We start from the raw sequence: 15,082 nt of genomic DNA on the forward strand, positions 1-15,082 counted from the left end.
TTTAGATTGATGTCTTTCAGCTTGTGATTTTCAGAAATTAATCTGATGAAGTTTCCTAGAGTGCACGTGTTTCGTATTCATGCATATATTTAAAAGGGCTTGGGTCTCGTGACGAGTAACATGTTCGGTTTTTGCTTGCTCTTTGTTGCATAGCTGCATGCTCCATGTCAAAACACTAGAATGAAGTCATTGGTTCTAGAGTGCAGAATAGTATACAAATAACTTTGTGTATAAACATCACGGTATTTCTACTCTTAGCAGTGGGAAAGACATTGTATTGTTCAATCGTAGAATGTGCGTGTTGTATATAATGTTAGTGGGAAGCGGTAGTGTAGTGGTTAGTGTGCTACGCTATGAACCCGGCACCCCGAGTTCGATTCCAGCTTACGACCAATACCAGTGACGATTATCTAAACCAGTCCTCGGCTTCCCCTAGGTCGACTCGGCCTCAAATAATTACCTGGTGCGGTGTATAAACATTGCCGCTGGGGAGACAAAGACGGCCGAGCGTTGTGCTGGCCACCCACCCCCTCGTGTGCCGGCCTTCATAGGTGCTCGTTAACAGCGCTTGCCCCAACAGTGTTAATGCTATACGGGGGATCTTTGTTTATATGATGTTAAGAGACACCGTGTTTCTTCCCCATTGCAGACATCTCCCATGTTTCCAATTATATAATTGACACCACCGCTTTAACCCGGCTTAAAGTGGTGTTTCGAGCAGCATTGAGGGTTCTGGATTGAACTACCGTGCCTATAATGCCTTCCCAACGTTGTGCTGTCGTCAGACACTATTCTCCCTTTTTCTCGCCTATACCTGCTGCGTAATTTTTTGCAGGGCTTGAGAAAAGAAGTGCATCGTGAGTTATTATGAACCACGACTGGAATGGTATTGGAACTTGTTGCCGTATGCTGAACCCCAGTGTAATTATCGCTGCTCATTCCCAAGAAAGTGATGGTCCAGCGGAGTTGCAGTCATACTTTGGATTGCCTATCCCCAGTACCTGTAGGACACTCCCATTTTCTCTCAGGGCATTCAATTAAGTTGCCAAATGTAATTTCCTCCACCGATTGGATCTGATCTCAGATGCCAAGCAGTGTTATGGGGATGGGGTGCCCACCAAGAAAATGTTAGGTCACTGAGTGAGTGGCTTTTGATGTTTACAAGTGGCACTTCTCTGTCAGATTTTTTTTACCAATTCCCCAGGACAATCTTTAAAATCTAGATTAATCTTTAAAAGTTATGTAAAACATTGTTTAGAAATAAATGTCTGATTTTTCACGTAACTTCCAAGTGTGCCTCTAAAATTTGTACAAAAAAATCCAGATTCACTAGTGAAATGGCAAAAACACATTGTCTTCGCGATGTTTCCTCCTTGTTGGTTAACGTCTGCACATTTACACCAAAAATAGGCCAAAACGTAAATTGCCAACATGATTATTTATTTGCAACAAGAAAAGCTTAATTATTAAAATATCCCAACGATTACATTAATTTTCCAACTCCACAATTATCACCTGTGTCGTGCACATTTTACAATTCTGCCGAGTTTTCACGGCGAGCAAAGTAATTAACAAACTCCGAAAAGCCGCCGTAAAGTTTTTCAAATGCAGTCCCTTTGTGATTTTAAGAGCCGTGGGGGGGGGCACGTGAGAGAGAAGTGATGAATGTGCAAAGCGCGCACTCCCATTGAGCTTCGGTGGCCTGCAGTGTTCACTTGCCACGTGATCCTTGTTACCATAGGTACATGTACAGACTCCCCCCAAGCCATGCCTTGTGCAAAGAGCAAACAGAAAACGCATTTCACACCCCTTGAGTCTCACAATTGTTAACTATTCAAACTGACATGCTTTCGTGGACTCGGCTCAGTTCCTGGACCTGTGTTCAACGTAAGTTGGATTGGTGATCGCGTTATATGTATTATAGTTATTATTGGTTGAACAATTCATCTTTTCATTGTGCCTGTGTGAGACATGAAGAGAGCCCGATTTGTTTTAAAGGAGCTGTGTATGGTTTTTCAGTGTGATTTACATGTCTTATACAGTGCATTGTGTAGCAGATATTAATTGTTAAACTTTTAATTGATTGTGTACATTTAAATTCTGTAATAGCTTGAGTATGATTGCGCAATTTTAATTCGTATTTTAGGCTAGCATGAAGCTCTAAATGTTTACATGTATACTCACGACACTATATACTGTGTTTTTGAGTATACAGATGAGGATCACTTTCTGTCTTGCATATTGGGACACTAAATGTATGGTACGAGTGTTTTAAAGTGTATAAATTCAGTGCATAAACATCACTGCCTTAACATCACCGCATTAAAATATAGTGTACTGTTGTGTTCTCTGATGTATTTACTCAAATACAAAGTGCAGTACAATGTCGTTTACGATTTTACTTTAAATCATCTGTATTTACATCCTCACCCGAGGTTTATATGTAACATGATTTGATTACATGTTCGAAGTTGTTTTAACGTGTGCAGTATTTTGTTTAGAGCAAAGTAGGTCACGTAACTGTGTACGTGTGTAGTGAGTGTGTATATAGTGTGCGTGTGTGTATGTGTGCGAAACGTGGACCCTTTTGATGCAGTGGTTCTTAATTTGGAGTGCACGTAGCCCTGGGTATGCGAGATGCCTTTTCTGGTGGTGCGAGACATGGCCAGATTTTGTTTAGAAGGTAAAGCATCGAAACACAAATTGATGAGCACGGGCACGTAAGTACGACTACTTTGTTTAATCAAACCCTATGTATTTATTCACAAACATTTTTTTATGATTGAGAACCAAACGGGTGCAAGGCTGCAGTCAATGTTAAGAACCACTGCTCTAATGGAACATCTTCGCCGGTTCAGGCTTGCCAGTCTACGATCCATCTTGGGTTTAACCAGACTGGATTGTGAGCAGCTCTCAAATCCTTGAAGTAGCTGGACACAGTGCCATCGGTGAGCTCCTTCAGCAGGCAAGGCTGCATTGGCTGGGTAATGTAGCCTACATGTCCAGCCACTGCGTGGTCAAACAGCTTCTGTTTGGCCTGATAGAGGCGCGGCACAGGCTAGAGAAGAGATGGGCTGAGGTGGTCCAGGAGATGTGGAGCTGAGTGGATTTGCCAAAGACTGACAGAGGAGCTACGCTCACAACGAGTGGGGCGCCGGGCGGCTAAAATGCAGCAAGTTTACAAAGTCGGGCTCACAGCTGGTGCATCTGCCAGTCTTAATGAATCAACCCATGGCACCTGGATCCGTCCCGTGACCTGACAGCAAGCCATCGACAGTTCAAGTGGCCTCGAAGTGCACCTAGCCTGGCACAGGTGCCGTGGTGATGTTACCACCACTTTTTGGCGAATGGCGCCTGTTGTATGCGTTTGAGGGGGCTTCACACACACAAAAAAAACATCACTCTCATGGCCAACTGGCTTAGATTGATTCATAGATGTGGAAAGTGAATCTGGGCCTGTGTCGAGTCTCCCCGAGGTCAGCTCACTCTCATAGGACCCGAGCTTTGTGTGTGAATATCAGCACTGGGGGAAGTGACCTTGTGTGGATACTAGCCACGCCATTTCCTCACCTTTCAAGGTGGCCTTAATAGGCGCTCGCTAACAGCACTTGCCCCCCTATTGTCTGTCAGGCTGAACGGTGGATACAGTAATTGTGTATTTTGCATGTGCGTGTTTTCACTAGCAGTACAGCGGCTGCTTATTGAGGAGTGACAGTGCGGGTGTGCACCCTCTGTTGCGTTTACGCGTTGATGCTCGCAAGCGGGATGCTGAAACCCATTTGAGCATCCCAGAGAGCCACCCAGGACGATCTTCTAGTGAACCCCCTGATCGCTGTCCCCTGGAGGGTGGTATCCCCATGGCAATCCGGAAAGCAGAAAGGGAGTGGCTGGTGCTACAGGAAAGGTAAATATCTGCTTTGGGAGGGTTTTATTTCTCTCCATGAAACCCTGAAGCATGTACAGACAGCTCACACACACACGCGGTGAACTTAATGCCCTACTCACATTGTAGATGCACCCAAGCCGCTTGGATTTCTGAACTTTGCTTCCTCAGCGGGAAGCAATGGCCAGGTGGAATTGTATAGCGAAGTGACTCCCAACATTTATGGATGGGCGGATCACACTGTGAAAGGTGTCAGTTTTTGTGCCAGTTAAAAGAGTAAAAACCTTTTACTATATCTTGCTACTGGCAAAGGAAGTCTCATAATGTAAATACTCACCCCGAGCCCTCAATACTCTGATAGTGCGCTGTTTTTGAGTTGTACGCCTTTTTGGCATCATCTGGTCCAACACCAGTGGAGACTAGGCTCTAAGAAAAGCCGTCTCGGGTGTGGACCAATCAAATTCAAGGACTGCCAATATTATTATCAGAGTTGTCTCTTTTGTTTGCATTTTGACTGCTTGTGTTGTGGTTACTGCAAACATGATGCCTTGTATAAAGGTGTCAGTTTTTGTGCCAGTTAAAAGGGTAAAAACCTTTAATTACTACTACTAATAATTAGGTGTTTTATGAAAAATATCAGCAACAGTTCAGCGGACCACTTCCCACAGCCTTGCGGACCCACCCCATGGCCTGTTGACCACAGATTGCGAACCACTGCTAAAAACGTATGTCGGCATGTGCTGTACTAATCCCGTGCCTTACATTGCATGTTGAATTTCTTTCGCACCGTACCTATCCAACCGCGCTAATCGGAGGCGAGGGGGGAAGGACAACAAACTTAACACGAACAAGCAATTCTGAGGAAATGAGTTTTCAATCTAGATTTCAAGGTGCACAGCTCCAGTGGCTTCCGAATATCTGAAGGAAGAGCGTTCCAGACGGTCGCAGACGAGCATCTGAAAGCGCGCGATGCGGTGACCGTGTTTGTTCGATGGCCAGCCAAAAGCTGCTGCCAAAATTACTGCAGCTCGCGTGATCCATTGTTGATGGATGATGCTACATTGTTGACAACTGCATTTGATGTGAAGATTTACACCATCAAATGATGGCCTACCTTTATATGCACCGGTTATTACTAAATCATATCTCTACAGTGCAGTTATATGCTGAAATTAAGTGGAGTTCCTTAGGATGAATCGACATGCACGTGGGCATTACAATTATCATTCTTAAGGAGTGTTGTTGTGCTACGACAGGGAATCCCATTGATATTTAACAGCGCTGGGTTATACCTATCCGTTGTATGGTTTTAAATTGTAATATTATCAAGTAGCTGATGATATAAGCCACACCAGCGCCGATAAGCGGAATAATTGGCTAAAAGGTAACATTTTTTTTATTTCGTAAATTCGACCTCGTTTGCATAACTTACACATCGTGAGGCTTCAAAAGGACACCACATACAGTGAAATTAGTGGATCGGTGTGTATGAGGAATGCTCCAGCCAAAGATGCAAAACAAAATAGTTACATACATACAAATTAGCCACTTATCTCATACATGTAGCCATGCACGTGATGATTGCCAACGCTGCTGGTGCACATCTCACAGGAAGCTGGTCTGTGCGGGGTGAGCAATTACACTCGGATTTTAACATTAGCATTAAGTAAATAATGTTATAACCGGTCAGGTGGCAGAGCGAACGGCTCGCGATCGGAAAGTTCAGCTCCTAGTCGGGGGTTGACTCAGCCCATCAGCCCTCTGGGATTTATAAAACGAGTACCAGTTTATGGGGAAGTGAACCGTGGTTGTACTATGCAAACCTCGGCTTGCCCTGCCATAGGAATCTGATATTTCCCCCACCACCACCCCTCACTGGCTCAGGGCTGTTAACGGATGAACACCATCTCAACGCTCATATGAGCAGGAAAAAAAATCACTTTGACATTATTTTGTTTGTCAAACATTGCTCAAACGCACTGAAGCCGTTTTGCGGTGCACAATTACACACCTCGTTCAATTTCAACGAGGTTAATGACATTTGCACGAGTTGCATTATAACACCCGCACAGATGCAGCACATTTTGCATTTGTATCTAAATTATATTTTTTGTTTATTAAAGAAGGTACAACAACAAAGTGGGTCAGTGGCTCTCTGCCAGTAGAGTAATGCTGTTGCTGCTGGTGGTGTGCATGCGATATGGAAATGCCTCATTTCAGATATCTGTTACGTAGTCCACACACTGCTCTTCGGCTGCAATCTACAAACACCCGTTAATTTTCAATCTCCCCATAAATTTACCCAATCAATAAGATCAGTGTAACTTTGTGAATGTTTGGTGGAAAGCAGGTTAAAGTATAGGGGAGTGCTGTTAAGCAAAATTGAATATACAATGAAAGCAAATCTGTGCAGTGGTAGTGAGAATTATCATCAAGCCATAGTTATCTTCGTAAATATAATGATGATGATGATAATAATACAGCGTTATATTTACAGCAGCTATAATCAACAAGACTGTTATCTCTCTTTGTCCCCATGCAAGCTTTCAAAAGTTGAGAGAACAGCTGGGTTACCCCCGCTCAGAATGGGATGCTCCGTTGCCTAGCAACTCCCTCAAGGGACCTCAAGGGAGCTCCGCCCCTCCATTGCCATGGTAACCACACTCTCCTGCTTATTAGCATACACGGGCATGTGAAGGCACAAGTCCTCCGAGTAACGTTTAATTCAATGGACGGAGCAGAAACAAATAGCGAAATGAATGTGCACACATTAGTTACGCTCCATCTGCTTTGCTTGCACGGCAGGATTTGGCTCGCGTTCAAATTGGCTTGCGTTCAGTAACGTTCTGGAGTCAGCGGTGCACACTTGACAGTTCTGAAGTTCAACCTGCCGTAGCACACGCGCTGTAATACCGCTTTCTCTGGGTTCACGGTTCATACTTTGTAGGCAAGCCAGAGCACTCTGATGAAGTGTCGTGACAGGAATTGTGAAATATTTGTGTAACCCGCTTCATAGGATCAACAGTGGAGCCGTCTGCCAGAGTAATTTGATGAATCTGTAATCGTGAAATTATAATAATTCTCTGCAGACATTAGTTTTATCAGGTGGGTCATTCAATTCTCCCCAGGGCTGTGTTGAGCTACACAGAACTTTTTAACGGCCATTATTGGATTGAGGTTAAGACGTAAGTGTCACAAGTCAGCTTAGAGCACAGGTTCTCCAAAGAAACTGAAGGAAGCTTCCAAATCTATAAACGCAAAGGTTGGGCATGCTTCTCAGCTTGCCCAATGCATTTAATTACTCGTCAAATGAACACACAGAGGTCATTTGTAAACATATGTTTAACTCGATATTAGCCACGGTCCACTGCTAATTGCATCTTCAAACCGTTTCTTAGATGTCAAAAGACAATTGCGACATTGCAGAAATTACCCCTTGTATTTGTACCACATAGCTACTTGAGACGCACAAAAGAAACATAGGTGAGGAGAAAATTGAGATGGGATACTTGGATATACACGCAAAATATATAGATAAGACGACGTTTTGCTGAAGTACAAGATCTGTGGAAACAGAGCAAGGCGTGCAACATATAACGATGACTGAGACATTGTTGAACGCTTCATTTCTTCATTCGTTAGGGGAGTTGTTTTGTAAGCGTTCTTTGGCATGGTTGACGTAGAGCAAAGGATAAAAGAGTACACTTTAGGCAGAGACCGTTCGTGAAACATTTCATCAGCGCGAGCGTCGTGAAAGTGGTCTCATTTGCCAGGCAGTTTTCAGGACGCCCGGGGCACGGACCTTCCGAGGGGTGATCATCGGAAGACCCCTTTGTTTGAGCACCATCCCAGGTCAGTGGGGGACTTCCCGTGGCTTCGCCTGTAGAGAAACGCTGATCCGCAAGGGCTCACGCAGTAGCGAGGCTGTCATCGTGTGCAGGTGCTGCAAATGCACCCAGCCCGCCGGACTGGACTGGCCCAGGTACCAGGCTACGAATGTAGCCCAGGGTACAGGGCTTTTATTCGGAGCTCCAGGAACTGGACTACGAATATATCCCAGAATACAGGGCTACTTTCATACAGGCTTCTTTCATAGCCCCCAGATTCAGGTCTACGAAAATGGGGGGAAATGTTATGCCCTGAAACCATTGGCCATTCTGTGCCAATGGTCTAGTGGCTAAAGAGATGTCTTCTTTGTAGCCGCTATTTACTCTGACATAATTGCACAGTGTTATTGGTGTAAATAATAGTGAGATATACATGCAATCTTTTTTTTTCTTCTGTAAGCCAGAGATAATATAACTCGTGATGGCAGGATTGGATTGTTCAAGCCATTGCTTCGAGGCTTTTTTGAATTGTGTAAATTATGATCAAATGTAAAAATCGGTGTTGCACAGTGATCATGCACTGCTGATAGTGTTACCCTCCAGTGAATGGCGTTTAACCTTCCATTCAACGCTGTTTATTAAATTCTTACTGGGCATTTAACCAGCGCAGATGTATTTACATTCTCTTTGACATTGAGGCTGCCCCCAGCTAGTGCATTCCGTGTTTCGTCAAATGAAAACTTGAGAATGTATTTAAGCTTCTGCCTGAATGCGGCCGGTGAAAATGTAAAGCCTGTAATTGTGTGCAGGAGCAAACCTGGTATACCCCGTGCTGTTTTAATGCGCGGTAATGAAATCGGTGCGTTTCAGGAACGGTGCTTTTAAAGCTGACGTGGAGCAACATGACCGTCGGACTCTGCGCCTGCCCAAACTGCCTGCCCGCGTAAACATTACCGCTGCGTTACGAACTCTGGAGCGTTAAACATCACGTCGCTCGGTGCTCGTATTGCCAGCGAGCTGGCTCAGTGGTAGAGTGAGTGGCTCGGATGGTTAACAGTTCAAATCCTGGATGGGGAGGTGGGGGGGTGGATTGACTCAGCCCATAATCCTTCTGGGCTTGATAAAATAGGTACAGTTTTGTGGGGAGGTCAACGGTGGTTCGAACTTGATTAGGCGCTTTCGTGATTGCAGGAATTACTCTTTGTTTTTTTCGGTAAAGTCACGTAGAGATAATAAAAATAAAATTATGTAATAGCATACGACGTTTCGATCGCAACACAAGCAATCATCATCAGGCAGAGGAAACACATAACCGCAGATATATATACAGACCTTAAAAAGGGGGAATTAACACAGATATACCAGGGGACACAGAGAGAAGGAACATCACACTAAATCAAACAGGGTTTTGCAAAATTTGGAAACTATATAAAGCAACACAAACGGTCGGTTAAAACACAATTAACGCATGGTTTGGTTGAACGGTGGTTGTCATATGGTGAAACTCTCCCCGCCATCAAAATGTGGAATTTCACCCATTTGCACGGGGCCGTAAATAGGTGATCGCAGATTTGATCTGAAAATCACTTTGTATTTTCTTGACCAGTTGTAGCGCTGGGGATGCTGACAAGGCAACACTTTGCCCTGTAGCCTCCCATATGACGCCTCCACTCAAACGCGCTCAGGCAAATGCGCTCTGCCTCCCAGTCACCAGAGATACCACCACCCCTGCATGCAGTGATGCCCCCTTGTGCATAACATTTTTCTTTCTTGTCATAATCGAATCCGATGTACATTGGTGGCCAGTCATTTTCTGTGAGACGAATATACGAATAGAGTTTGAGATCTTTGATGATTCCTGGGGCTACCTTAGCCGAACAAGTTAATAGAATAAATTAGAAAAAAAAACATTAACTTTTTTCATAGTGATAAATGCATACACAATGGAGAGATAACGAAAAATGTTTCCCCATATAGCCATACAGACTCTTCTGGCAAGTGCTGTTCGCGAGTCCCTATGAAGGCTGGGACGGCGCACGAGTGGATGTTGTGGCCAGTACCACGCCTGTCCACCTTTGTTTTCCCAGTGCTGATGTTTACACACCGCACCGAGTACTAACTTAAGGCTGAGTCGATCTAGGGGAAGCCCATCACGGGTTCAGATAATCGCCACTCATGTTTGCCATGGCCGGGAAATTAAAACAGGGTTCGTAGTGCAATGCACTCACCACTATACTACCGCTCCCCACACACACCCACACACTCACTTAAAAGCCTAATTTAATGGTCGTGCGGTAGGCATCTATCACATCTACGCACAGGGGTCTCATGCAAGAGGAATGCGCCCCTCTGTGGCAATTTAAATACCACATGGAGGCTGCCGATTCATAATGTTGACAACATCTATACACACACCCTGACCGCAAGTTTGTAATCTCGCATAACTCGCACATACGTGTCGCAATCACATCTCAGTCGAAGATACCGCACACACACACGCTGGACATGTGTACAGAGTGAATACAATAACCTGCCCCACCCTGTCTCACCCGCATGTTCCAGTCCGCGCTCCCACTGCTGCGTACTTTGGACAGCGAGCACCGCTCTTTGTTGCAAAGCTTCGTGGAAGATTTTATCAACGGCTTCCTTACCGATGAGCTTATCCCAGACACGCTCATTGAGGTGGTGGCGGGCGACTTCGCAGAAGTAAATAGTTAATCGAGTAATCCCGCCTGACTATAACTACGAATGCCTAGTTGTCATACATTATCGATTAAATGTCCTAGAGAATACATTTGGCCGACTGTTACGTTGGCTCTCACATCAGATAGGAGTGTGAATAATGTAAGGCATCTATCAGAGTGCCTTTGTATAATACTGGTTCCCCAGTGGACACATGGATGAAAACTGAAGTAACTGTGTGTGGTGCAAGAGGCCTTGGAATGGTCAGCCTATGCTTTACCAGGTTGTAAATTATCATTGAATAACATAAGTTAAATGTTTTAGTGTGCTGAAATAACGTAATCATAATACAGTGTATAGTGGCACAGTGCCTTGACTAGGGTAATACCTACAATTGCTATGCATTACTTTTTGTGAAATTGCCATCTAATTTCCTTCAGTAGCCAAAGGGTCATCTTGCCCTTAATATATGCTGTGGCCCATGCTGTGTTGTGGCTGCAGGAGTGTCGAATGTGCTAATCACCCGACCTCATTGTAACCGTGTGCCTCAATTGGCCCTAATGATAAGCCACAGTGAAATTTTACCACTTTCTCTCACGTTGCTCTTCAAACCAGCAATGCAGCGCTTTGTAATTTTAAGCTTCGTTAATTAGTCCAGATTTCCACATGTCGTCAATTTCTGTTCACTTTCTTCGGGTCTCATTTGAATAGATTTTTTTTTTAATCAATGTGAATTGAGCTGCATGCATTGCACAACACACGTGTTGGTTAAATTGATTGATATTAATGAGTGGGAATATTCTCTGGAGCCGAGTATCAATGGTTATTCTATTCCGGTGCCACTGGTAAATGTGAGAATACTGCTATCTCCATATATTCCACTGAATACAGATGTCAGATATTTTTTCGAGCTTTTTACAAACGATTTTTTTTACTCATTGTAAATTATTATAATAGGAACCATTTTAATGGTCAAATTTAAATTGTTAGGTGCATGGTAACTCCATGCCGAATGGATCTGCACTGTACAGACTTAAATGAACGAATGGATATGGAGTAAATAAATTTAATGCAATACAATAGTTAAAGTTCAATCAATATTTATTTCCATAAAGCACAATTTTCTAAATGATGAACCTGTTTATGAACAAATAATACAATCAAAGTATAACCTAACAAGTATTAAACAATATCCGCATAGCCAGCATGAATTAACACTCCAAGAAAAAGCAAGATTTAAATAGGTGACTATTGAGTGCAGTTTAAAACGCTCCGAGGAGAGGCACTCTTAAATATAACGAGTCAGAGACTTTCATAGAGTATGGACCACAAATACATAAGGTGGGATCTATGCTTAAGAGCAGAAACAGGTTCGTGTTTAGTGGACTTTGTCAGTAAAAATGCCTGTAGGTGCAACACAATCGTCACAGTTCCAAGGACAAAAAAGAGGTCTGTCTTGGCTTTATGATCGTACACTAAAGGATTTATGTTAATCCAAACATCCTACCGTTGCTGTGCTCTAGCCAAGGTCTCTGGTCGTGTTGAACTGATCTTGTTTTACAATGAGCTTGAACCTGAAAAGGAACAGTTTTGAAAATCTAAAAACTATTTGCAGATGTTAAGTACAATTGCCACATTCAACGTTATGTTATTATTGTATGTCGATGGTTCCAATTATGCACGTTTTTTTTCTTTTCATTGTGTAGCTACTAGCTAATAATGTAAACAACTTGACTTTCGCTGTAACCTTGTTTTGCTTCGATACCATTCTAAAGCACAGTTAATAAGTGTGAATAGTTTTCACCAGTCTTGTATGAATATTTTTTAGAAACGAATTTAAATGTCATATTTTTGTACTGTTCGATATTCGAATATGCAGTCATGTGAAAATCTTTAGCCTCATTTATTGTAACGTTATGACCAGCCCCTACTGGACATGTGAAAATGAGCTTCATAGTTAATCGGATTGCTCCAGTATAAATACATGTTCTGATTCTGTATTCATGTATACTATAATGAGATCCCAACTGTGCTCAGTTACTTGATACTGTCACAATCAGAATGCTTATTTATATTAGAGTAAATCCGATGAGCTATAAAGCTCTTCGTCACAGATGCCCAGTATATCATACTAGGTACAGGACAATGCAGCGCTTGTGATACTTTCTTTTTTTTTCCTCTCTCCAAGAATCAGTCCGTGCACAAGGCCGTACGAAAACGCGACCATCTAGCGGAGACCAACTCGTATGTTTTGTCTCAAGAGGCTAACTCAGCTCTCACACAAATTCATTCGAACTCTGCTTCTCTGCTTGAGCATCATCACACACAAATCTAACTGCCAACTGCATTCGTGACATTTTTCCACACTACAACAATACAATTATCAAGATAAATATTGTACTGTGGCAGTTTTTTTACAATAGTCATTTTTTTTAATGCTTTATAAAGTAGAATGAAATATATCCAAAATCACATTCTTAATGTTTTTATTTGAAGGTTTAGAAATGAGTTTACCCAAAGCTGGAAGAAACAAGCAAGTATTCTGCCTGATGATATCAGAGCTGAGGTGGCCATCCGACATAAGAGAGAAAGTCAGCTGACCTGGCCCCTTGGCCCTGATAAGTTGTCCAAACCAGCCACGAGAGCAGTGGTAAGTTCATTATTTTCTATGTGTACAATGTTTTTTCAAATTAGAGTACAGAACATTGATTTTCGGGAGGAAAATTGTGATTTGTTAAGATCCGATGACTGGAAACATTTACTTAAAACAACGTGGAAGGTGTGACATTCTTCGAAAATGCCCATTATTTATGGCTTTCTTTGATCTACGTCGCTAACCTAAGCAGAGCAACCCCTGGAAAGAGGCCTACTTATCGCAGATCTGCCATGACATTATCGCCGAAGTGGTTCGAGAAGAGGGAACAAAGGTGGTGAACTTCGTCCTTCAAAAGAGAGGCCCCTGGCAATGGCACACGGATTCACACCAGCAGCAGGTTAGTAGTTGCACCGTGTTTCACCCACCCTAAACGTATGCATGTTTTATTTATTTCGCACAGTACGCAGCCAACCATCCTAAGCGGAGGTGCGGGTAATTTGGTCGTGGGAATAAATAGTGCGTTTACATAAATACATGAAAAGTGGACTCTCTCAAATGACTCGACCATCGGCATGGTTAATGTCATACACACGTGATGATTACAGTGTATATTTGATTTTTAAAGACACTTTTGAATATAACTTCCAAGTATTTGCGGTGCATTTAGGGTAACATATACATAAATATAAACACCTGGAGAGATTCCTATTGCGAGCAGATTTCCCCTTCATTTATTTTCCTGCCTGCTGGTATAGTTCCAAGCAAAATGTACAAACCAGTGTGTTCCCAACATCGGTTACAGAGCAGATCTGTTTTCATTCGTCAATGTCAGTGAATATATACCCTTGGAGTATTTATTCTCGGGATACAGTGCCCCAAGATACTTAATCAATGGACCTCATTACCTGATATAAAGAACAACCCTGAAGCAATACCGTGTGTAAAGGGGGGCATGCACAAAAATTCAGGGCAGGAGCAAGGCGCGGTCAATGTTAAACTTGACAAAAATGTTCGACACTAAACGGGCAATGAGGAATTACATGCTTTTGTATATCATGCATTCTACTCGAACTCTCACCCAATATGTATATAGTTTGATAGTTTTTCCATGTATAATTATACACGTGCTAATTTTTGGATTCAGTCCTATTCCATACAATTTGTATATAAAATGTTGCTTTCAAGTTAAAAGGAGACTACAGCAGATCGCCCAGTCTGAGAAGTCACCGCATAATAATTGACATCTATTTGTAAGGCGCCTTCAATTAATGTCTCAAGGCGCCTTGTAAGATTAAAAGATTAAGGTAAGGCCAAGAGAATGAAGCTAAATAGAATAAACATACTTAAATGTGTTTTTAGACGCGACTTAAAATAGTCCACATTGTAGGTTAAACCATTATGTGGGACACCCTCATTATCATAGCCAGCAAATGGCGGTTCTTAGATTTGTACCAATATTTCAGGGCTTGATTTTGAGAATTTAGAAGGGGGGCTGAACCTTCAGCAGGCGGAGGGTTCAGCTCCCTTCCACCACACTCCCTGCGACGCTTTGGGGCTGATACAGACCGCTTTACACGAGGCGCAGCAGGAAGTACGTTCTCTGGGGCCGTCCGCAAATGACGTCACGCCATTTTGGACGATTTTTGACCCCCCCCCCCTTCGTCACAAAAAGCCAGACCCCTCCCTCAAATATGACGTCACAAATGTCTGACCCCCCCCCACTCCAGGTGCGTGACGTCATTTATGGACGGCCCCTTCGTCAGCAAGGAGAGGCCCAATATAGACCCACGGGGTGTTGATGCCAGCGTCGTTTTTCTTTCTTTCAAGGTGGCTGATGTTGCAGGTGGGAGGCTCCTCGATGGCTTTGTCTTGCAGCAGCTGCTCGTGATCCTGGGCCATGACGACGGAGCCGTGCTGCGGCGCGAAATGCAAGAAAAGCTTCTGCATGGTATGGCGAGATTGGGGGTGACCAAGGTGTAACGGCCCATGACATAGTTGAGTCTAAATACTTAAAAAAATACGTGATATTATATTCTTAGCTCTTTCGGTAAAGTCACGTTGAAGGGAAACAATAATATATTTTATTATTTTATT

General features: G+C 43.1%; 1 protein-coding gene across 8 annotated transcripts in view; it reads left to right on the plus strand.

Annotated features, from left to right (window-relative positions):
- Positions 1-85: 85 nt before the first annotated feature.
- Positions 86-15,082, plus strand: part of LOC116948130 (uncharacterized) — a 17,925-nt gene continuing 2,928 nt past the window's right edge. Inside the window, exons 1-10 of one of the 8 annotated variants that reach the window (XM_032964524.2) lie at positions 86-1,887; positions 3,684-3,904; positions 6,427-6,537; positions 7,661-7,735; positions 8,581-8,653; positions 10,273-10,416; positions 12,581-12,636; positions 12,889-13,042; positions 13,236-13,385; positions 14,816-14,936. In XM_032964524.2, coding sequence (XP_032820415.1) covers positions 3,858-3,904; positions 6,427-6,537; positions 7,661-7,735; positions 8,581-8,653; positions 10,273-10,416; positions 12,581-12,636; positions 12,889-13,042; positions 13,236-13,385; positions 14,816-14,936 — 931 coding nt within the window. In that variant the 5' untranslated portion in view covers positions 86-1,887; positions 3,684-3,857. Of the gene's footprint in view, positions 1,888-3,683; positions 3,905-6,426; positions 6,538-7,656; positions 7,736-8,580; positions 8,654-10,272; positions 10,417-12,580; positions 12,637-12,888; positions 13,043-13,235; positions 13,386-14,815; positions 14,937-15,082 lie in introns of all 8 variants that reach the window. The other 7 variants (XM_032964531.2, XM_032964523.2, XM_032964529.2 and 4 more) reach the window with 7 other exon arrangements.

The sequence above is a fragment of the Petromyzon marinus genome, chromosome 32 (genome assembly GCF_048934315.1).
Source record: "Petromyzon marinus isolate PM22_M1 ecotype Great Lakes invasive population chromosome 32, UKy_Petmar_22M1.pri1.0, whole genome shotgun sequence".
In the NCBI taxonomy this organism is placed as follows: domain Eukaryota; kingdom Metazoa; phylum Chordata; class Hyperoartia; order Petromyzontiformes; family Petromyzontidae; genus Petromyzon; species Petromyzon marinus.